We start from the raw sequence: 24,189 nt of genomic DNA, 5'->3' as shown, positions 1-24,189 counted from the left end.
TGGCCTAATGCAGAACAGATCCTATTCAGTATCTGACATTGATGACCTATCTTCAGGATTGGTCAGCAATGTTTGGTGACTGGTCCATCACTTTAATTGATTGCTCATGAGGAAGCGACTGCATTGCTAACTATGGTAATCCTCCCTAATATTCTGTCATACACAAGCATAGCCGGCGCTAATAGAAGTGCCCATTCCCATGGGTTCTGTGAGTGTGTTTCCTGACTATTAGCAATGAGACTGGTTTCGTACATCCGTGTATCCTTGGCCCGAGTATGGACCAGGATTTACAAATAAGCTTCGGATCTCCTGACCCAGTGGTCTCATATATGCCGTCCAGGCTGCTTGTGTCAGGAGACCGGTGATCTGTACATCACAGTCCATACTTGGACCGAGCTACACGGATGTGTGAAATCGACATTACCCATATTAGCAGGTTAAAATATTTTCAGGGTCTTTTTTTTTCTCATGGTAAAATATTTGGGAGTTACTGGCTCTCCCATCATGGGTTCTGTTTTAATCATCCCAATTAAACAGATCAATATTCTTAGAGATTCTAACAGATCCCCTGCGTTATGGTGGGTCTAATAGGAGTCCTTATAGGCTGGAATCACAAAGGCAGTTTCTGTTCTAGTTTTTTAGATCATATTTGAGCCAAAAGTGGATATTGGAGTAATGGTAAATATATAATGTGATTCCAGCCTGGTACTGTCTAGAATTGATATGTCCATGTACTCCAGGAAGACATGTAGCAGAGCTTGATCAGAATTGTCAGCACATGGGTAATGTGCTTACCTGACTGCATCCCCGGCTCCTCTTGAGTAGCCGACCTGGCGCACTGTCATTGTCACACTGTGACGCCAATGTGACATCACTCCAGAGCCGTGGATGCCATCAGGTAAGAGGCGGCTCACACACAAAGACCAGTGATCATGGCTGTGGCTGATGGACCGGCTCCAGTGGTAGTGTTGTTGCAGGTAGAACACATGTTGCTATGTTAATAGCATTATGGGCTGAGCCAGATGACTAACCCAGCACTATAAATGATAGAAGTACCGTATATAGATTGACACCATTTTTTTTTCTCTCATTTTACAGGCACTTTTCAGAATTTTTGCGAAGTCAGCATTTCTGCAAATACCAGATTGAGGTGCTGACGAGTGGCACAGTGTACCTGTCTGATATCTTGTTTTGCGAGTCAGCGCTCTTTTATTTCTCCGAGGTGGGTGTTTCACAATAGAGGTTTATTAGGTCCTGTATTTTCACCCATTACATGTGGACTGTTTGTGCTCTCACTGCCGCTCGTCTCACTTTCCGGTATGCTCTGCTCGCTACTATTATACTGCTCTTCTCTTTTCTCTTATTACACAAGCTTGTCTAAAAGAGGAAACTGAGATAATGCTCCTTACTGCAAATAACAGACAGCTATTGCTGCAAAGACATCACAATAATGGTAGTGATTTATGGCACTCATTAAAGGGGCGCGTGTACTACAGTTTTAGCAAACAAATGGCATTGTGGGGGGCGTGGGTGGTGTGTAGTGTGAGAGGACGTGATCCGTGCAGTACAACCGTGCTATTTAGCACACACCCACACTTTATCTACTTACCAGTGACAGCAGTGTGTGCCCGTCCCCTTTTCTGGGTGAAAGGGTGAAAATGAGGAGAGGGAGGATGTCTAAGGGTGCTAAGTAGTGATGAGCGAGTATACTTTTTTTCTCTGGTTTTTCCGAGCATACTCAGGTGGTCTCTGAGTATTTGGAAGTGCTCGGAGATTAAGTTTCTGAATACATGTGGGGAATGCCTGCCTGTTAGGAATTCCACACATGTATTTAGGCTGTCAAGTAGCCACAAATCATGCAGCTGCGGAGACAGAAACTAAATCTCTGAGCACGCCAAAATACTCGGAGACCACCCGAGCATGCTCAGGAAAACCCGAGCAACGAATATACTCGCTCTTCACTAGTGCTAAGCAGTAGATCCCAGATTGTGGGTGCGGACGCCTCTGCACCGTGAAGGCAGGACGTATGGCCATGCATCAAAAAGAAACCGCGGCTAAGCAGGAGTGATTTGCCAGACCTACCTCCCTGGGTGAGGGAAGGAGGCCCCAGAGGAGAACTAACGCAGGCTGTACAATATCAGGCCCAGCCAGCAAAAAGACTGGCACAACCAGCAAAGCAAGGTACAAAGAATGCTACGCATACTGTTATTGAAGACTCTGACATTAGCCAAGCTGTAGGGTTGAAGGAGCAGAAACTCTCCTAAAATAAACAAGGTCAGCAGTCAGACTCAGATCACTAAGGAGCCTACTCTCACTGATGTCATGTCAGCAATAGGGATATGCAATAAATCCCTGAAGGATATTGTATTTCGAGTGGGGTGTATTAAAGAGGAGGTGACCCTTGAGACATGATTTAAGGAAACAGGCTGAAAAACCACTGAATTAGAGGGAAGAGTGAGTGAAATGGATGATACGCTCTGGTCTATGAAAAGGGATGTCCAACAACGTGAAATAATTCTAGAAATTAGCCAAGCAAAACTGGATGATCTGGAGAAACAGCGACGGCGGAAAGATACACGTTTGGTGGCAGCACCTGAGAATGCGGTGGGAAGTAGGACCACTGAATTCCTGGAGGACTGGATTGTAAAAACATTTTGGATCGATGAGTGACCCCACTATTTGCTATAGAACGTGCCCATCGTGTTCCAACAAGGCCACTTCCCACAGATCGCCCACCATGTACAGTGCTCCTAAAGATCCTACAGAGACAGGGATTTAATACTCCTACCATGCAGACCATTTTTCTACAAGTGACTCATTATTGTGGATCTCGACACAGCCACACCGCTAGTTTTCAGAGAGTCCAGTATTTCAGCTGATGTTGTTTGTGGGTTTTTCTTTGCATCTTGAACAATTTTCCTGGCATTTGTCACAGGTGAAGATGTCACCTTTAGTAGCCACTGAAACCAATTTGTGTCAGCTTCTGTGCATGTTATCAGGCCAAAATCACCAGGGTATGTAAACTTTTGATCAGGGTCATCTGGATGTTTTGGGAAAACACAGTAGATTGACAATAAATGGCTTCACCCAACCACTAACCATGAGTGGAGAAAAAATTTTGGTGTTATCATTCATATTCTCTGGAAAAAAAGGCCAGGAAAGCAAAAATTATGCTGGGGTATGTAAACTTTTTAGCACAACTGTATATATTACTATAAGTGGCCTTACTGATTGATGGTGTATTGTTTTTGTGTATTTGCCAATGTTTATACGGGTATCTTTGTATTCTTTTATCAACCACAGCATTTGGACGTTTGGTTGAGAGGGGGATGTAAGGGGGATAATGTGTGTGTAGGGTTTAATTGTATTGTAATTTTGAAAATGTTTACCACCGATACTACTTTTTTCTGACCTGCAATATAAGAGACTAGCATTCCCCTCAAGGGTGAAAGTCCAGCAGCTGACGGCTGTACACTATAGCTGACAACTTGCTGCATCCGCCACAATCAGGGTTGGTACCTACAATAGTCATTTAACCCCTTAAATGCTGCTGTCAATGATTACAGCATCTAGATGGTTAACATAGTGTGGGGGATCCCTCTGTAACCACATCGGCACCCTGAGATCTTGATTCTTTGGTCCTGATGTTTGCGATGGCAATTGATGGCCAAATAATGGCTCTACAGTCTGCCGGCTATAGTGGCCCGTTCACAAGTTAGAAACCTTTTAGGTGGCAAAAATAAATTTCTTCCTTTCTGTTATGCCACTTTACATTAATTCCTGAAAAGCACCTGAAGGGTTAATCAGCTAGCTGAAATCAATTTTAAATTTATTAAGGGGCGATGTTTTTAAAATGGTATCCCTTTTGGGGGTTTTCAATACGTAATACCCCCAAAATCACTTCAAAACTTAATAGGTCCCTTAAAAAATTAAGTTTTTTGTAAATTTCCTTGGCAAAAAGGAAAAATTACTGTTAGGTTTAAAAATGTAACATTCTAACAAAATAAAACAACATTTTTCTAAATGGTGCTGATGTAAAGCGGACAGGAGAGAAATGTTAATTATTAATGTTTTTGTGTGGCGTGGCTAACTGTATTAAAGGGAAAATCATTCACATTTCAAAAATTCCTAAATTTTTTGAAGTTTTTGCAAAATTTCTGATATTTTTAAAAATAAATGCAGAAAATATCGACATAAATTTACTGTTATCATAAAGTACAATGTTTCATGAAAAAACAGTCTCAAAATCAATGGGATATGTTGAAGTGTTCCAGAGTTAACACATAAAGTGACACTGATGCTGGTGAAATTTTAAAAAAAAATTTGGCTTGGTCACTAAGGGGTTAATAAAAATTATCTGCTAAAAAGTCATTTTTATAATGAAAGATAGAATTTTCCAAACATCATTTATAGAATTAAAATGGTTGTCCAGTGATTTATATTGGTGGGCTCTTCTTAGTTTGGGTCATCCATATCAGATGGGTGGGAGTAACACCCAATGCTCCCAGCCAGCGCTCCCACCGATCATCGTTTCTCTGCGACGGCGGTGGCTGGATCCGTTGTGGAGCAGCACAGTGCCGCTGGGTACTGCAGATCAGCCCCGCTTTATTAGAAAAGGCAGTACCCAGCTCTCGGCTGCTGGTCCGCTGACTGATCCTTTTAGTTTCGCACCACAACTGAAAACATTCGGCCAACACTGGCACCGAGAACAGCTGATCGGTGTCTGTTTAGGGTGTATCACAAGACCGATCTGACATTGACTTATCTTAAGGACAGGCCATTAATATAAAGCACTGGGCAACTCCTTTAAGATCTCTGCTTGGTTTCATTTGAGAGGATCTTTCATTTGCAGCTTTCCCGGATAATCATCTGTCCAGACCGTGTGATGGTGCACAGGAAGTAAACAAGGAGTGTTCCTATTGACTGACGGCAAGCAGAGATCTTAACATTTGTGTAACATTTATTATACAAAGTTATATATATATAATTTTATTATTGCGTTCTGATTATCCTTAAGGCCTGCATACACATTAGATACCAGTTGTCCAACCCCTTTCTCTTCCCACTCCCAAACACTGGACCGCTCGACCAAGCATAGCTTTTTCTATGAGCGAGAGGCTGACACTCCTGGTGGTGAAATGCCAAAGGCCGACTCCTCTCTCCGCACCCCCTGACATCACCTGGTATGAGAGAGACTAGAGGCCCCCATACGCATTAGACTGTTGGCTGATCCCACTTTGACTTCAATATACAGTTAGGTCCATATATATTTGGACAGAGACAACATTTTTCTAATTTTGGTTCTAGACTTTACCACAATGAATTTTACACAAAACAATTCAGATGCAGTTGAAGTTCAGACTTTCAGCTTTCATTTGAGGGTATCCACATTAACATTGGATGAAGGGTTTAGGAGTTTCAGCTCCTTAACATGTGCCTCCCTGTTTTTAAAGGGACCAAAAGTAATTGGACAGATTAAATAATTGTAAATAAAATGTTCATTTCTAGTACTTGGTTGAAAACCCTTTGTTAGCAATGACTGCCTGAAGTCTTGAACTCATGGACATCACCAGACGCTGTGTTTCCTCCTTTTTGATGCTCTGCCAGGCCTTCACTGCGGTGGTTTTCAGTTGCTGTTTGTTTGTGGGCCTTTCTGTCTGAAGTTTAGTCTTTAACAAGTGAAATGCATGCTCAATTAGGTTGAGATCAGGTGACTGACTTGGCCATTCAAGAATATTCCACTTCTTTGCTTTAATAAACTCCTGGGTTGCTTTGGCTTTATGTTTTGGGCCATTGTCCAGCTGTAGTATGAAACGACGACCAATCAGTTTGGCTGCATTTGGCTGGATCTGAGCACACAGTATGGCTCTGAATACCTCAGAATTCATTCGGCTGCTTCTGTCCTGTGTCACATCATCAATAAACACTAGTGACCCAGTGCCACTGGCAGCCATGCATGCCCAAGCCATCACACTGCCTCCGCCGTGTTTTACAGATGATGTGGTATGCTTTGGATCATGAGCTGTACCATACCTTCGCCATACTTTTCTCTTTCCATCCTTCTGGTAGAGGTTGATCTTGGTTTCATCTGTCCAAAGAATGTTCTTCCAGAACTGTGCTGGCTTTTTTAGATGTTTTTTTTTTTTTTTTAGCAAAGTCCAGTCTAGCCTTTTGATTCTTGATGCTTATGAGTGGCTTGCACCATGCAGTGAACCCTCTTTATTTACTTTCTTGCTGTCTTCTCTTTATGGTAGATTTGGATATTGATACGCCTACCTCCTGGAGAGTGTTGTTCACTTGGTTGGCTGTTGTGAAGGGGTTTCTCTTCACCATGGAGACTATTCTGCGATCATCCACCACTGTTGTCTTCCGTGGTCGCCCAGGTCTTTTTGCATTGATGAGTTCACCAGTGCTTGCTTTCTTTCTCAGGATGTACCAAACGGTAGATTTTGCCACTCCTAATGTTGTAGCAATTTCTTGGATGGGTTTTTTCTGTTTTTGCAGCTTAAGGATGGCTTGTTTCACCTGCATGGAGAGCGCCTTTGACCGCATGTTTCCTTCACAGCAAAACCTTCCAAATGCAAGCACCACACCTCAAATCAACTCCAGGCCTTTTATCTGCTTAATTGAGAATGGCATAACAAAGAGATTGCCCACACCTGTCCATGAAATAGCCTTGGGGTCAATTGTCCAATTACTTTTGGTCCCTTTGAAAACAGGGTGGCACATGCTAAGGAGCTGAAACTCCTAAACCCTTCATTCAGTTTTAATGTGGATACCCTCAAATGAAAGCTGAAAGTCTGAACTTCAACTGCATCTGAATTGTTTTGTTTAAAATTCATTGTGGTAATGTCTAGAACCAAAATTAGAAATGTTGTCTCTGTCTAAATATATATGGACCTAACTGTATTTTACCGCTTTCAACCGGTATATGGGAACCTTAGGAGTCACTGCCATTAGTAAAGGCTGTCTACAAGCTTGAAAGTGGGACAGGGGATGGCTTCCTGAGAGCCAGGGCTCTGAAAAGCCATGTGTGAATGGAGTGTTGATTAATCATTCATTCTTAAAAGGACCGCCGGAGATAGCAGAGTGCAGCTCTCGGCCTGTCTGAAAGGGACCCCCAGAGATAGCTGAGTGCAGCTCTCGGCCTGTCTGAAAGGGACCCCCAGAGATAGCCGAGTGCAGCTCTCGGCCTGTATGAAAGAGACCCCCAGAGATAGCCGAGTGCAGCTCTCGGCAGGTATGAAAGGGACCCCCGGAGATAGCCGAGTGCAGCTCTCGGCTGGTATGAAAGGGACCCCCCTGATATAGCAGAGTGCAGCTCTCGGTCTTAAAGGAAGCAATATAAATGAATAAAGCGGCAGTGCGCCTGATTGACCTCCGGTCCATTCTCATGGGGAGCTTCAGATTCCTGATTCTCAGGATGGGTAGTGTCCCAGCACTTGGGCCCCCCAGCGATTGGGAAATTATTCCCTATCCCGTGGATAGGGGATAACATGCAAAACTTGAAAATACACCCGTTATGGGTATATTCCAAATGGTGAAATAATAAAAATCCACAGTGTAAAGTTACAAATGATAAAGCACAGATCTTATTCCACAGCATGTGGATGAAATTTCTTCTCTTACATCAAAATGTCTTTACCTGTATTATTTTTGGAAGAATATTAAAAAGTTTTTTGTTTTCCATGTTAAAAGTAGTTTTTGCTTTCCATATTTTATTATTTGTAAAGTATTTTTCTTTCTCTTCCTCTAGTACATGGAGAAGGAAGATGCATTGAACATATTACAATTCTGGTTGGCTGCTGATAACTTCCAGTCTCAACTTGCAGCCAAAAATGGACAGTATGATGGACAGGAGGCCCAGAACGACGCCATGATCCTTTATGATAAGTAAGAAGTGAATCTTTAACTATTGGAATAAATGTCTAAAAAAAAATAAAAAAAATAAAAAAATCTGCATATGTCCGTTATAGAAAACCGTCTGTTTTATTGGTCTGATTCTGAAACATTTTTCAGAGTGTCATCTTATTGTGTTTTGGTTCTTGTTGTAATTCCAAGGCCTGAGTTACACAGCGACTTGTGACCACGGGATATAAGATCTCATTGCCACGCTGCTAAAATTGCTTCTAATTATAGTAAATGTGTTTGTGCTGAAAGGCAGAAGCTTTGGGATTTTTTTTCTGCCATGACGGTGGCTGTAAAGTACAGATAGTGAAAGAAGCAGGTTCAAGATCACCCGCTGTAATCTAGCTGCACAACGTTATGATCTGGAAATGTCAAAAAAGGCTGCTTATAATAGCATTTGCTAAAGGTGTATTCCCATCCGCAAGATCCTATTCCAGTATGTTGTAGGTGTAATAATATTAGAAATCACCTCCAATTAGAAATGTGGTATAGTTTTTCTGATTCACCATGTCTCTTTCCTCATATTGCAGGACCTTGGCTATCCATGGTTACGACAACTGATAGTGACAGCTAGTTGCTAGTAGTTGAAACCATGGATACCTAAGGTCCTGACATATCTAATCAAAAGAACTATAGTGCATTTGAAAGTATTTGCTAATATTATTGTTAAACCTATTACATATTGGGATGGGGTCTTGGAGGTGGGAATAACCCTTTTAAGCTCAAGATAAAGGAAAACCATTGAAGTTAAAATGGCCTTAAATAACCTGGTGATGATTCCAGGGGTCATCAATATAAGATTGGTGCTGGTCCGTCACTCCCACTGATCACCTCCAGCAGTGGCCAGATGTAGAGAGCAGAGTAGTATTAGTAAAGCTCCGCGCTGTTTCCTGTAGATCAGCTCCTGTTCTTTTAAATAATAATCGGCAGCCCCCGGCAATGGCCTATACACAGTATAAGGAGCTGTGGTGCTCAGCTTCATACGATATTTACCTCCGGCAGTGACTAATCGGTGAGGGGGTATTGGATCTGCAGCTTCGTAGGCCCGTTTTACATGTTCGTAAATCACATACTGTACTCGTATCGAAGGACCTGGGCCTGACCTAACTGCTTCATATACGCCTATGAGGCATTCAGTTCAGATCCAGAGACCCGGCAGTCAGGCCTGGTCATCCATCCAGGCGTGGCCCATATTTTGTGGACCTATATATGGTCAGCACTCAGGGAAGTCTTCTACTTTGTTCTGGTAGGACATAAAGTGGGTAGGGAAAGTATTCAGACCCCTTTAAATTTTTCACACTTTGTTTCTTTGCAGCCATTTTGGTAAATTCAAAAAAGTTCATTTTTTTCTCATTAATGTACATTCTGCAACACATCTTGACTAAAAAAGCAAATGTAGATTGATTTTTTTTTTTTTGTAAATTTATAAAAAAAAACCAAACTGAAATATCACATGGTCATAAGTATTCAGACCCTTTGCTCAGTATTGAGTAGAAGCAACCTTTTGAGCTAGTACAGCCATTAGTCTTCTTGGGAATGATGCAACAAGTTTTTCACACTTGGATTTGGGGATCCTCTGCCATTCTTCCTTGCAGATCCTCTCCAGTTCTGTCAGGTTGGATGGTGAACGTTGGTGGACAGCCATTTTCAGGTCTCTCCAGAGATGCTCAATTGGGTTTAGGTCAGGGCTCTGGCTGGGCCAGTCAAGAATGGTCACAGAGTTGTTCTGAAGCCACTCCTTTGTTATTTTAGCTGTGTGTGCTTAGGGTCATTGACTTGTTGGAAGGTGAACCTTCGGCCAAGTCTGAGGTCCAGAGCTCTCTGGAAGAGGTTTTCATCCAGGATATCTCTGTACTTGGCCGCATTCATGTTTCCTTCAATTGCAACCAGTTGTCCTGTCCCTGCAGGTGAAAAGCACCCCCATAGCATGATGCTGCCACCACCATGTTTCACTGTTGGGATTGTATTGGGCAGGTGATGAGCAGTGCCTGGTTTTCTCCACATATACTGCTTAGAATTATCACCAAAAAGTTCTATCTTCGTCTCATCAGACCAGAGAATCTTATTTCTCAGTCTGGGAGTCCTTCATGTGTGTTTTTTTTTTTTTTTTTTTTTTTTTACAAACTCTTATGTGGGCTTTCATATTTCTGGCACTGAAGAGGCTTCCGTCGGGCCACTCTGTCATAAAGGCCCGACTGGTGGAGGGCTGCAGTGATAGTTGACTTTGTGGAACTTTCTCCTATCTCCCTACTGCATCTGTGGAGCTCAACCACAGTGATCTTGGGGTTCTTCTTTACCTCTCTCAGTTTGGCTGGACGGCCAGGTCTAGGAAGACTTCTGGTGGTCCCAAATGTCTTCCATTAAAGGATTATGGAGGCCACTGTGCTCTTAGGAACCTTGAGTACTGCAGAAATTCTTTTGTAACCTTGGCCAGATCTGTGCCTTGCCACAATTCTGTCTCTGAGCTCCTTGGCCAGTTCCTTTTGACCTCATGATTCTCATTTGGTCTGACAGGCACGGTAGCTGTAAGGTCTTGTATAGACAGGTGTGTGTCTTTACAAATCATGTCCTATCAAGGAAATTGACAGCATGTGACTTAAATATGAGTGTCTGAGCAAAGGGTCTGAATACTTATGACCATGTGATATTTTGTTTTTTCTTTTTTAATAAATTAGCAAAAATTTCTACATTTCTGTTTCTTTTCCGTCAAGATGGGGTGCAGAGTGTACATTAATGAGAAAAAAATGAACTTTTTTGAATTTACCAAATGGCTGCAATGAAACAAAGAGTGAAAAATTTACAGAGGTCTGAATTCTTTCCGTACCTACTGTATATCCAACCAATATAGAGTAGTCCATCACGGCACTCAATATGCAATTTAAGGCAAAGTCCACAATTCATTAAGACTGGTGTTTCGTTCACCAGTCTTACTGTGGGCCGTGCAGGAATAAAATGGGTCGAATTCAAGAGGCGCACACCACTTAATGATTGTCGCATTTTATCTGTGTCTCCGCACCTCGCCAGAAATCTTACTCCAGTTGCAATTGGAGTAACATAAGAAACGCTGCCACTTTTCATAAATTTGATGGGTGGACATAGTCTCGCCCTGGCTCCTCCTTAGCTCTGCCCATTCTGGCAGGGTTGCCCAAAAGTCACAAAAAAATTTGCCACTTTTCAAAGTGTTTTATGTCTCTTTTGACATAAACGCTTTGGTGAATTGGCAACAAAGTATTTATTTTGGAGATCAGCTTAGGTCCATATTTACAGTAGACATACGTTTCGGTCAATCCTGGACCTTGGTCATTGCCTGTGTCTCAGTGAGGGTTACTGTATTACTGCTGCTGTCCCGGGAACATGCGAAACCGGACTTATATTGATATATTGATCATCTTTCCTAAGAATAGGTGACGAGGTAGTGGTAAACCCATTTAGGTCTGAGATACCTGACATGCTTTATTCCAATCATTTGGACATCACACCACAACATTCCATATTCTATTTTTTTCTGAGCAAAACGTGTTTGTTTTCCCCTGAGCATCAGTTATTTCACATTGCGTGGCTGTGTGCTGAACACCTCTGTAATATTGTATGGCTCACAGCAATGTGTGTCTTTCCTTTAGGTATTTTTCCTTACAAGCTACACACGCCTTAGGCTTTGATGACTCCGTGCGGCTGGAAATTGAATCCAACATTTGCCGGGAAGGAGGCCCTCTCCCAAACTGCTTCACCACTCCATTACGTCAGGCCTGGACCACCATGGAGAAGGTGACGTTATGGCACAAATGCACTTTTTCATCTGTTTTTGCTGACTGGAGCAGAACATCCACTTGTGTTTTGGGGGGGGGGGGGGGGGAAATCTTGTAATGCTTTTACGTTTATGATCTTAACTCCTTCACCCCTGGACCATTTTCCATTTTTCTTTCTTTTTTCCTCCCCTTCTTCCAAGAGCCATAACTTTTTTGTATTTCTGTTAATATGGCCTTTTGAGGTCTTTTTTTTGCGGGACTCGTTGGACTTTTGAATGACATCATTGATTTTGCCATATAATGTGCTGGAAAACAGTAAAATTTCAAGTCCGTTGATGTTCCAAATAAAAGTGCAATTCCCCATGTGGGTTTTATGTATTTCAATTGCCATAGTCACTATATGCGAACACTGACCTGGCAATATGATTCCCCAGGTCAGTACGAGTACGCACAACCAAACATGGATAGTTTACTTTTTATTAAAGTGGTGGAAAAAAATACGAATAGCTTTTACGTTTGACATCATTTTCTGAGATCCGTAGCATATCCATTTTTTCGGGATCCGAGGCTAGGTCAGGGCTTATTGCGTCCTGAGCTGACTTTTTGAACAAAAGTTTTTTTATTTCATTTTTAAAAACTTTTTTTTTTTTTTTTTAACATGTTTTAATAGTTCCCTCAAGAGACGTGAAGCTACGATCATCTGATCCACTGTGTTCTGCATAGCAGTGCTTCAGCTCTGCTATGTGTAGCATAAATCACAATCTGCTATGAATGCCAGCCAAGAGCCGACGTTTACAGGAGCATCGTAATGACAGGCACAGGGGTCTTCTGCAGATCCCCGGCTGTCATGACAACCCATTGGCGCCCCGCGATCACGTGACAGGGGCCGGAATGACTCGCTTCCGGCTGGCGCATGTTAAATTCCGCTGCTAGATTGACAATGGGATTTAACATGTTAACAGGCACGGGTAGAGCGCCGATCCACTCACGACTGTTAAAAGCACATGGCGCCTGATTAAATCACCTGTCATACGTGGGGTATGATTCCGGCTCCACGTCGGAACCTGCATCAAAGGCAGGGACTCGACATATGACGTAAGTATATGTCATATGTTGTGAAGAGGTAAATACAATGTATAGTCTTGGGTTTGGAATCCCTGTATGTATACACCCGATTGCTGACTTACTGAAGTGTTTGTCAGTTACATTTTCCTCTGAATAACTAAGATGATTGGATATTTGTATTTCAGGTATTCTTGCCTGGCTTCCTCTCGAGCAATCTGTATTACAAGTACTTGAATGACCTGATCCACTCAGTTAGAGGTGATGATTATAGTTGGACTGGAACAGGAAATCCCACTCATGGAAACCAAGGCACTCCCAACCACGAGCCCTATGCCGGGGCATCGGACATTGCCACCAGTCAGGTACAGCTGCACTCTACATGTATACAGTTATTATGGCTGTTACACTATGCAGAAATAAAATCCTGACAGTACGAGTATATGCACATTCTACTGGAAAAACGCTGCTTAAAATATGTGCGTTTTTGGTATGGATATTTGCGTTTTTTTTCCCCATTGGTCTGATCTGCGAAAACACTGAAAGAATTGACGTGCTACAGATTTGATTTTGGGGGCAAAGGAAAAAAACAAAACGCTTTGGTGGTAAAAATAAGCAGCATGTGCATGAGATTTCATAAATCTGCTTTGTCTTGGTGCTTCATTACTTCCTCACCGTATATGGCTGGTCTTAATTTTTATAGTTGGCAGTTAGCAGCCACCTATTGAAGGAAGAGCGGTAGAGGCCAGCCTTGTACTTCCTCTAAGGTCTCCAGTGAGGTGATGCTGCAATGTGAGAAGTAGAAATTGACCATGCAAGGGTTTGTCAGTAGAAATCAGTGCAATCCACACTACTTACATTTTCTTGATCTCTTTTTAGTTCAGGCTCAAGTATATAAAACAAACTCTGGCTTTCCTCCGCTTAGCCAAAGTAGCTGCTCACTGCTTATGCATCTCTGATCACTCCTCTTACCCAGCCAAGACTATAGTTTTATTAGAGCAGATCTGTCCCTATACTATGCTGCCCTTACAGAAAGCAGATACAGTCTGATAATAGTTATGTTTTAAGGAGTCTCTCAGCACAAATTGACTGTTCAAACAAAGCACAGGAGATCGATGCATCGTTGGCGGGGCCAAATGGTTCTTTGCACCTCCCAACTACTAGTTTACTATCTACCGTATATACTCGTGTATAAGCCGACCCCCCCATAATGCCCCATATGCTGCCCCATAAAGTTTATCGCCCCATAAGATATTCCATAGATTATGCTCCCATAAAATGCTCCATAGATTATGCCCCCCATAAAATGCTCTATAGATTATGGCCCATATGCTGCCCCATATGCTGCTCCGTAGATTACGCCCCCATATGCTGCTCCGTAGATTACGCCCCCATATGCTGCTCCGTAGATTACGCCCCCATATGCTGTTCCGTAGATTACGCCCCCATATGCTGCTCCGTAGATTACGCCCCCATATATTGCTGTTGCTGCTGCAAATAAAAAAAAAAAAGACATACTCCCCTCTCGTCGCTGGGGGCCCGATGCCGGTGTCCTGAGCAGGCGGTGACAGGTTCTGATGTCACCGCTGGCTCAGGACCCCGGCACTGTCGATATTTACCGATCCCCGCTCCATGGCTGCGCTCTGCTATGTCCTCTCCTCCTCCGCATCCTGTCAGTGACGTTCAGGCAGTGGGCGCGGCGCACACCAACTATGTCACCGCACCCTCTGACCTCAACATCATAGACAGAGGATGCTGAGAGGACAGATCATCGGGCAACGAAGGACCCGGGACAGGTGAATATAGCTTATACTAACCCCCTCCTGGCGCGGTCTCTGCAGCCCCCCTGCTTCTCCCTTTCTCAGGCTCCTTCAGCGGTCTTGTGGTACCGCTCCTTAAAGTCATAAATATGCACATATTCATGACTTTAATGAGTGGTACCATGTGACCGCTGAAGGAAGGAGCCTGAGGCAGGGAGAAGCAGGGGGCTGCAGAGACCGCGTCAGGAGGGGGTAAGTATGACCTGACACCCCCTCCCCCGCCGACCCCCTGGTATATGACTCGCATATAAGCCGAGGGGAGGGGGGGGGGGGTCGGGAACGACTTTCAGCCCCAAAAAATGGGCTGAAAATCTCGGCTAACACGCACGTATATACGGTATCTCTTCCTCTTGTGAGCTACGGTAAAGCCAGACCCGTCCAAAAAAAGGGAATGACAGAGGGAGATGGAAAACAAGTAGTTGTGGGAGATGCACTGAACTTCTCTGCAACGCCAATAATATTGAGCAATATAAATGTTCAGTCCATTTTTGCAGACAGACGCCTGTTGGGTATCACAAAGAGATTATTGTAAAAATGTGTTATAAAATACATGACGGCGTACTAAATATCAGTGATGATTAAGAAAAACACAGCGCTCATCTGACACCATAAATCTTTGTATATTTTTTTTTTCACGGACTTTTGTGAATTTCACAATTTAAAGGTCATGAGACGTGAGAGGATCACATTGATAAAGACTTGGGTCAGACCACTTTGGCTCTTAGATTTTCAGCAATTAATATATAGTGTCAAAGGGTTTGAGCTTTTAAAGGGAATCTGTCACCCCATTTTCTCTTTCCCCCATGACGGCACCACGGAGAGAGAGGGGATCCGCCCCACTGGGACAGGAAACCTACAGATAAAAAGGCGGTACCTCTCTCCCGCATCAGTTGGTTTCCTGTCCCCATAGGGAACCTACAGACTCACCGTTGGATCGTCGAGGGATTCCGGGGCCGGACAGTCCAGTGAGTGACAGCGGGGGTTCCCTGTACCGGCGACCCCGAGGCGCCACCGCTGGGGTCAGCGGGCCTCCAGGGTGTGCGGGGGGGATAGGCGGCAGACGCGCTGCAGAAGACCGCCTCCCCCAAAAGCTCTGAGGCTCTCTTCGTCCCCCTGCCCTACTGTAGTGGTACCAGAGGCCAGCGGGTCTCCAGGGTGTGCGGGGGGGAAAGGTGGCAGAAGCGCTGCAGAAAACCGCCTCCCCCAGAAGCGATGAGGCGCTCTTCGATGCCTGATCGTATCAGTACCCGAGGTCAGTGGGCCTCCAGGGGGTACAGGTGGAGAAAGGCGGAAGCGAGGCGCTGGGGTTCCTCGCGACATAATGCGCCGGCTGTGGGGCGCACGTGCGGGGAGGGGCACGACCTGATGACGGCGTCCGCAATGCATCTCTGGGAGCCAGCGTGGTGCGGGGGCGGGGCAATGACAGCCGCAATGCACCTCTGGGAGCCGGGGGTGGGTTAAGAGGCACAAGGGACCCGGAGTCAGACCATAGCGACAGGGAGAGTGAATCTTCTTCACTTGACACAAACAGACCTTCATCTGAGTCCTCATCTTCCTCGGAGTTGGATCGCAGCTGCTTCCCTATAGAGGAAATAGATGGCTTAATAAAAGCAATTAGAGCCACTATGGGACTAGTAGACACTAGGCCCAAAAGAACTATCCAGGATGCCATGGTCAGTGGATTAGAACAGAGAAAGAGGAGATCATTCCCCATGAATGACAAAATTCAGGCCCTAATATAAAGCGGATGCTTACTCAGATTCGATAAGACTGACAGCTAGAGCAGCCTCATTCACAAACGCAGCAAGGAGAGCCTTATGACTCAAATGCTGGCTGGGGGACCTTCAGACAAAAACAAAACTTTGCTCCATCCCCTGTGAAGGCGAATTCCATTGTGGGCCTAAACTGGACGATATACTGGACAAGGCAGGGGATGAAAAAAAAAAAAAAAAAAATCTAATTTCCCCTTCAAACATTTTCGGAGCAGGAAATTTATCCAGAGGAAGCCACCGAAAAACTCCCAGGATAAGTGAGAAGACAGGAGAGGCAAAGGGAAAGGATTCATGTTCGGGAAACCGGCAGACAAAAAACAACCCCAATGAAGGTAGGAGGAAAACTGGCCGTCTTCTTCCCAACCTGGGAAAAAATATCAAACAGTCCCTGGATCTTAAACATCATAAAAACAGGCCTCAATTTTAAATTTCCACAACTCACCCAAACCCTCTTTTGTAGTGATCCCACAAAGGCAGTCAGCGGAAGAGCAAGCCGCGATTCAACAGGAGATTCTGACCCTGGTGGAGAAATCAGTGTTGCAAGAGGTCCCTCGCCAAGAAAGAGGAGAAGACTTCTATTCCCCTATCTTCCTGAGGAGGAAGCCATATCAGACATTCAGGACTAAAATAAACCTGAAAAAATTAAACAAATGCCTGATAATCCATCCGTTCAAAATGGAAACACTAAAATCTGCAGTGAAGATGCTGTTTCCATCCTGTTACATGGCTGTACTCGACTTAAAAGACGCGTACTACCACGTTCCCATACACACAGACTACCGCCAATTTCTCAGGATAGCAGTTACTATGGGGGGGAGAAATAAGGCATTACCAATTCAAAGCTCTCCCATTCGGGCTGGCCATCGCCCCGAGAGTGTTCACAAAAGTCATAGCAGAGTGTTCATGGCACATTTAAGAGAGCAGAAAGTCCTAATAGTCCCATACTTGCCCGACTTCCTAGTAATAGGCAACTCCCTATCCCACTGCAGGGACCAGTTGAACAGGACTATGAATTCACTGACCAACCTGGATTGGCTACTAAATCTGCCAAAATCCCGGATAATTCCGAGCCAAATACAAGAATATTTGGGCATAACTATAGATTCCCTCAGGCAAGAGTGCTGCCTCCCAGAAGGGAAGTTACTACACATAAAGAGCAGCGACGGCAAGAGGCCAAACAGGAACAATCCTAAGGAAAGGCATGTCCCTGCTTGGCTCAACGATGTCTTGTATACCAGCTGTTCAGTGGGCCCAGGACCATACAAGGGTTCTCCAGTGGGGAATACTAGCGGCAGAAATTTCTCTACAGGGAGATTTAGAAGGGCGGTCAGACATCTCACCCGAAATGGCTCACTCTCTGCAGTGGTGAACAGAGACATCCAACCTGTCCCGGGGGGTCCCTTGGTTGTTGCCGATCTCACGAGACCATACCACAAATGCAAGCCCGGGGGGTGGGGGTGGGGCTCACTTGGACAACCAGGTAGCGCAAGGAGTCTGGTCGGGAGATGAAAATATAGCCTCCTCCAACATGAAGGAGCTGCTAGCAGTAAAACTCGCCCTCCTATGCTTTCTAGACTCCCTCAGGACCCACCACGCAAGGGTGTTTTCAGACAACTGCACGGTAGTTGCTTATCTGAACCATCAGGGAGGTACAAGATTCCAAGCCCTAATGGAGGTGACGGAATCCATTTTCCGGTTCGCAGAGGGGAACCTAGGCTCACTGATGGCACTACACATAAAGGGGGCAGACAATGTGACGGCGGACTTCCTAAGTCGCACACAGCTGAGACAGGGCGAGCGGGAGCTGAATCAGGACATTTTCAATCAGATCACAAAACTATGGGGGAAACTCAATATAGACCTGTTCGCCAACAGCAGGAATCGGAAAGTGAAAACTTTTCCCTTCACCCATGACAGCACCACATGAGAGAGGGATCCGCCCCGCCAGGACAGGAACCTACTGAAACATAAGGGGCGGCACCTCTCCCCCGCTTCAGTTGGGTTCCTGTCCTGGAAAGGAATCCCTCTGACAGCGGCGGCGCCTGTCAGGATGAAAGACCCAGGGCCGTCCCGGCGTTTAAATTGCAGGGCTGACTTACCTGCGACGCCGGCCGTCGGCAGCTGGTAGCGCAGTCCCCGGGGTGTTGCCTGATCCGGACCCCAGGTTCGTGCAGGCACGTCCCGATGTCCTCCCTTCGGAGGTTCCTCCACGTGCCGCCCTCCCCCTGCGCGCGCGCCCGTCCTTCGCCTGCATGCAGGGGAAGCCGGGGGAGGAGACCGGCGTCCGACGTCAGCGACGCAGAGGATTCTGGGAGCGCGACCGCTGACGTCATCAGGACGCGACGGTCATGGCGCCGGGCGCGACGCCGGCCAGGAGAAGCGGCTGGCGGTCGCGGGGGGGAGGGGTAATGAGGGGCACTCACCGATTTAAAGAAGGAGCAGAAGCGGCTGCAGGGGTGACAATGGCGTCTCAGGAGGATCGCTCACCGTCCCCATTGTCCCTGCCCCCATCACAAGCTTCTGGTCGCAAGAGCCGCTCGAGCGGCAAAAGCAGCAGCCGTCCAAGTCACCGATCGAGGGATTCCTCGAGGTCAAAAGAACGCAGAACGCACGCTCCTTCGCAGCCCCAGAGCCCGGTATCGGTCTTTCCTGGGTGGTGAGTGATCTCCGTGAAAGTAGACAATGTTGTAATAGGCCTTCCTATGTCTTTTTTTCTTTTAGGGAGGCAAAAAAGCTATAAGCAAAAAGAAAAATAGAGTATGTGCCATATGCCACAGCCCTTTAGCGAAACACTACCAAAAGGACTTATGTGTCAGCTGTATCCAGCGGACTATGGCTGAAGAGGCACCGAGCCTGGCAACAAACCTCAGATCAATAATTAAGTCGGAGGTACAGGGCTCACTTAAAAAATTATTAAAGAAAAGTAAGAGTAGGAAAGCCTCCCTGAGTTCCTCGTCAGGCTCCTCCTCTTCGGAGTATCAAGTTGAGCACGGGTCATCTTCATCCTCAGACAGTGATACGGGGGGCAGACCTTGCTTTCCCGTAGAAGATACGGACGCCCTCCTTAAAGCCATCAGGTCCACTATGGGCCTGCAGGAGGAGAAAGTAGAGAGGTCACTGGAGGATGTGATGTTTGGCGGCCTACAAGAAAGGAAAAAGCGTACCTTTCCGGTCAATGACAAGATTCAGGCCCTAATCGAGAGAGAGTGGAAGAAACCGGAGAAGTCAGGTAGCCTTCCCTCTTCAAAGCGAAGATACCCCTTTGAGGCTAAGGACACGGACATCTGGGACAAGGTCCCAAAGATTGACGCAGCAGTGTCTAGGTCTTCCAAGAAGTCGGCCCTGCCCCTGGAGGATTCAGGGGTTTTGAGAGATCCCTTGGATAAAAAAGCGGACTCATACCTAAGGCACACTTGGGAGGCAGCGGCAGGGGGTCTGAAACCAGCAATAGCCGGCACCTGCACAGCCCGGTCATTAATGGTCTGGTTGCAACAACTGGAAGAAAAATTGGTCTCCAAAGTACCAAGAGAGAAAATATTAGGAGAAATGTACCTGCTACACGGAGCTGCCGCCTTCTTGGCTGACACCTCCGCCGACTCGATGAGGTTAACGGCAAGAGCAGCGGGGCTGTCGAACGCCGCAAGACGGGCGTTATGGCTCAAAGGCTGCCCTGGGGACATTCAATCTAAGGCAAAATTATGCTTGTTACCATGTGATGGGCAGTTCTTGTTTGGAAAAGACCTGGATGACATCCTGGAAAAAGCCGGTGATAAAAAGAAGGGCTTCCCCAGATTCATGGGTGATCAAAGGAGACCGCCCTTTCGGAGGGGAAGGTTCAATCGAGGCCGTCCCCCGGGAGAACGGAAAAGGTGGGACGACAAGAGGAAAAAAGAACCAGGGTTCATGTTTGGGGGAAATACCTCAACCGCCAAAAAATCCCCGCAATGACACCAGCCCTCCGGTGGGGGGAAGATTGAGGCTCTTTTCTCAAGAATGGGAGAAAATATCGGCCAACAATTGGATCCTGAAAATTATAAAGAATGGCCTAAAAATCCCCTTCTTCCAGTATCCAAGAGCTTAATTTGTGGTGACCCCCGTCAGAAAGGAACCAGGAGAGCAATCAGCCATAGAAACAGAAATCTTAGGACTATTGGAGAAACAAGTTCTGGTAGAGGTCCCGAAAGATCAAGAAGGAAGGGGGTTCTATTCTCCCCTCTTCCTAATAAAAAAACCCGACCTTTCCTTCAGAACGATAATAAATCTCAGGCGCCTCAATCAATGGATCATGAACCAAACATTCAAAATGGAATCAGTGACGTCGGCCATAAAGCTGTTACACCACAACTGCTTCATGGCCGTAATAGATTTGAAGGATGCCTATTACCATATCCCGATGCACCAAGAGTACCAGAAATACCTGAGGGTAGCCCTATACATCCAGGGCGACCTCAGGCATTTTCAATTTACAGCTCTTCCGTTTGGCATCTCCATAGCGCCAAGGATTTTTACAAAAGTAATAGCGGAAATGACAGCTTTCCTTCGAATCCACAATGTGATTATGGTGCCTTACTTGGACGATTTTCTAGTCATTGGCAATTCAGAACATCACTGCGCACATCAGGTAGAGAAGATAACAGAGACCCTGCAAAGACTGGGTTGGATGGTAAACTTAAAAAAATCAAAACTTCAACCCCTAAGGAAACAAACGTTTCTAGGTTTCGTCTTGGACTCCGACCGTCAAGTTTGTCTCTTGCCAGAGAAAAAACTAGAGAAGGAGAGAGAAATGACCCTTACGGCAATACAGCATCCTCACATGACCCTAAGAAGGGCAATGTCCCTGTTGGGCACGCTAACAGCCTGTATCCCAGCGGTCAACTGGGCACAGTTTCATACCCGACAACTGCAGGCGGAAATCTTGTCAGCCCAGAGACGATTGAAAGGGCGTTTAGAAGGGAAGCTGGAACTTTCCGAAAGGGGGAAAAACTCTCTCACTTGGTGGCTAGACGGCACAAATTTAACAGGGGGAACTTTGTGGCACAGGCCCGTGTCCGATGTAATATTGACGGACGCAAGCTCCTCGGGATGGGGGGCACACCTGAGAGAACATATGGCCCAAGGGTCCTGGGGTCACATAGAGCAGAAGGCTTCCTCCAACTTAAGAGATTTAAGAGCGATAAACAGAGCCCTAGAGGCATTCATTCCCATGTTACAGGGTCAAAACGTCCGAATTATGTCAGACAACAGGGTGGCAGTGGCTTATGTCAACCACCAGGGAGGGACAAGGTCAAACTCCCTAATGGACGAAGCCAAAAGAATCTTCCTCAAAGCAGAGCAACATCTAACCTCCCTAACAGCCCTACATATCAAAGGGACAGAAAATGTTCAAGCCGACTTTCTAAGCCGCAACAAGTTAAAACAGGGAGAGTGGACCTTAAATCGTGTAATATTCCAGAAGATAGTACAGTTATGGGGGCAGCCAGTAATCGACCTCTTTGCCACCAAAAGCAACCGTCAAGTGAGGAGGTTCTGCTCATTAAACCCAGGGGAAAACCCGTGGGCAGTAGACGCTCTACAAATCCCGTGGCTGTTCAAACTGAGCTATGCCTTTCCCCCAGTAGCGTTAATCCCGGCAGTGGTAAAAAAGATAAGAGACGAGCAAGCCAGAGTAATCCTCATAGCCCCGTTCTGGCCAAAAAGACCGTGGTTTTCACTACTACAAATGATGCCTCTCTCGGACCCGTGGGTACTGCCAGAGATTCCAGATTTGTTAGCTCAGGGGCCGATATTCCACAGACAAGTCAAGGGGCTCCATCTGACGGCGTGGAATTTGAGAGGTCACTTTTGAGAGATAAAGGGTTTTCCCCGGGGTTGGTGACTACTCTAATGAAAAGTAGAAAACCAATAACAACCAACATATATGGCAGAACGTGGAAAAAATTCCTACAATTCCTGGGAAAACCGTTAGGTCAAGAACCCCCAATCGAGTCCATCTTGGAGTTCTTGCAGGCAGGCCTACAGCTAGGCCTGGAGGTTAATACCCTCAAGGTACAGGTTTCAGCGCTGGGTGCATTATACAATTGCAATATAGCGGCAAACAGATGGGTAGCCAGGTTTATAAAATCTTGCCACAGATCTAGGCCAGTTTCCTTACCGAAAATAGCTCCATGGGATCTAAATCTGGTGCTGGAAGCCCTTACGAAGTAGCCGTTTGAACCCATACAGCAGATTTCAACTAAAAATCTCACTCTAAAAACCATCATTTTGGTAGCTCTAACGTCGGTACGTAGAGTTAGTGACTTACAGGCCCTTTCAGTCAACCGACCATATACACAGATATACCAGGATAGGGTGGTTATGAGAACAGACCCTGCTTACTTGCCGAAAGTAGTAACTAACTTTCACCGAAACCAAGAGATTGTCCTCCCTTCCTTTTGCGAGAATCCGAAAAACCCAGGGGAGGAGAAATTTCATAGCCTAGACGTTAAAAGAACCCTAGTAGAGTATATATCTATAACCAGCCAGTGGAGGAGGTCCCAGTCCCTATTTGTAGCCTTCCAGGGTGCTAGGAAAGGTTATGGAGTGTCAAAGGGGACTATTGCCCGATGGATTAGGGAGGCCATTAGTGTAGCCTATTCAGCTAGTGGCGTCCCGGTTCCTGACGGCATCAAGGCTCATTCCACCAGAGCCGTGGCGACCTCCTGGGCTGAGAAAGCAGAGGTATCAATAGAGCAAATTTGTAAGGCCGCTACCTGGGCCTCACCCTCAACTTTCTTTAGACACTATAGACTAAATCTATCCTCCTCTGCTGACTTGACCTTTGGTAGAAGGGTGCTGCAAGCGGTGGTCCCTCCCTAAGGTGTTCGAAGTCTCCAGAATCTCTCATGTGGTGCTGTCATGGGTGAAGGGAAAACCACCATGGTTACTTACCGGTAGCCGGTTTTTCTGGAACCCATGACAGCACCCGTATATATTTCCCCCCCTTTTTTCACCGTTTGGGTATGCACAATAGTCGGGTGTATTTATGTGATGTGGTGTTGGATAAATATGTAACTAACCGGTAAGTCCTCTCAAATGCTCTGTAATCCAACTGAAGCTGGGGAGAGGTGCCGCCCCTTATGTTTCAGTAGGTTCCTGTCCTCGCGGGGCTGATCCCTCTCTCATGTGGTACTGTCATGGGTTCCGGAAAAACCGGCTACCGGTAAGTAACCATGGTGGTTTCTGCTCCATAGTCCCCTTGGGGAACCCAGTAGCCCTGGATGCCCTTATGATTCCCTGGCACTTTCCCCTTGCATATGCATTCCCACCAATTGCCTAAATTCCAGCAGTTCTGAGGAAGATTCGAGAGGAAAAGGCAAGGGTAATCGAAATAGCTCCCTTCTGGTCTAGAAGGACTTGGTTCTCTTGGTTGAGGAGGATGTCCATCTTCAACCCTTGGGTCCTCCCAGATATCCCGAACCTGCTCTCACTAGGTCCAGTGCTGCATCCACAGGTGGAGAACCTACATATGACGGCCTGAAATTTGAAAGGGCTCTGTTAACCAGCAGAGGCTTCTCTAAAAATTTAGTGTCTACTCTGCTACGGAGTAGAAAGCCGGTAACCTCTAAATTGTACGGGAGGATCTGGAGGAAGTTCCTTTCGGTATCTGCCAGTGCAAGTGGGGATGTACCTCTATCAAAGATCTTAGAGTTCCTCCAGAAGGGCTTGGAGCATGGTTTAGCTACCAGCACATTAAAAGTTCAGGTGGCGGCCCTAGGGTCCTTTACAACTATGACTTGGCAGGGAACCGTTAGGTGGCCAGGTTCATTAAAGCAGCCAGTAGATCCAGAGCTATGTCTTCCCTAAACACTCCTCCCTGGGATCTAAACTTGGTCCTCTCAGCCT

At 45.8% G+C, this 24,189-nt stretch overlaps 1 protein-coding gene across 1 annotated transcript in view; it reads left to right on the top strand.

The window, feature by feature from the left end:
- Positions 1-24,189, top strand: part of AKAP10 (A-kinase anchoring protein 10) — an 82,182-nt gene that overhangs the window by 33,398 nt on the left and 24,595 nt on the right. Inside the window, exons 7-10 of the mRNA XM_073565280.1 lie at positions 1,099-1,222; positions 7,757-7,893; positions 11,529-11,673; positions 12,905-13,081. Coding sequence (XP_073421381.1) covers positions 1,099-1,222; positions 7,757-7,893; positions 11,529-11,673; positions 12,905-13,081 — 583 coding nt within the window. The remainder of the gene's footprint in view (positions 1-1,098; positions 1,223-7,756; positions 7,894-11,528; positions 11,674-12,904; positions 13,082-24,189) is intronic.

This window comes from Dendrobates tinctorius, unplaced genomic scaffold (genome assembly GCF_039654945.1).
Source record: "Dendrobates tinctorius isolate UK_male_01 unplaced genomic scaffold, ASM3965494v1 ptg000016l, whole genome shotgun sequence".
Taxonomy (NCBI): Eukaryota; Metazoa; Chordata; class Amphibia; order Anura; family Dendrobatidae; genus Dendrobates; species Dendrobates tinctorius.
The sequence above is the reverse complement of the archived record's forward strand: the minus strand, read 5'-3'. Positions and strand labels throughout refer to the sequence as shown.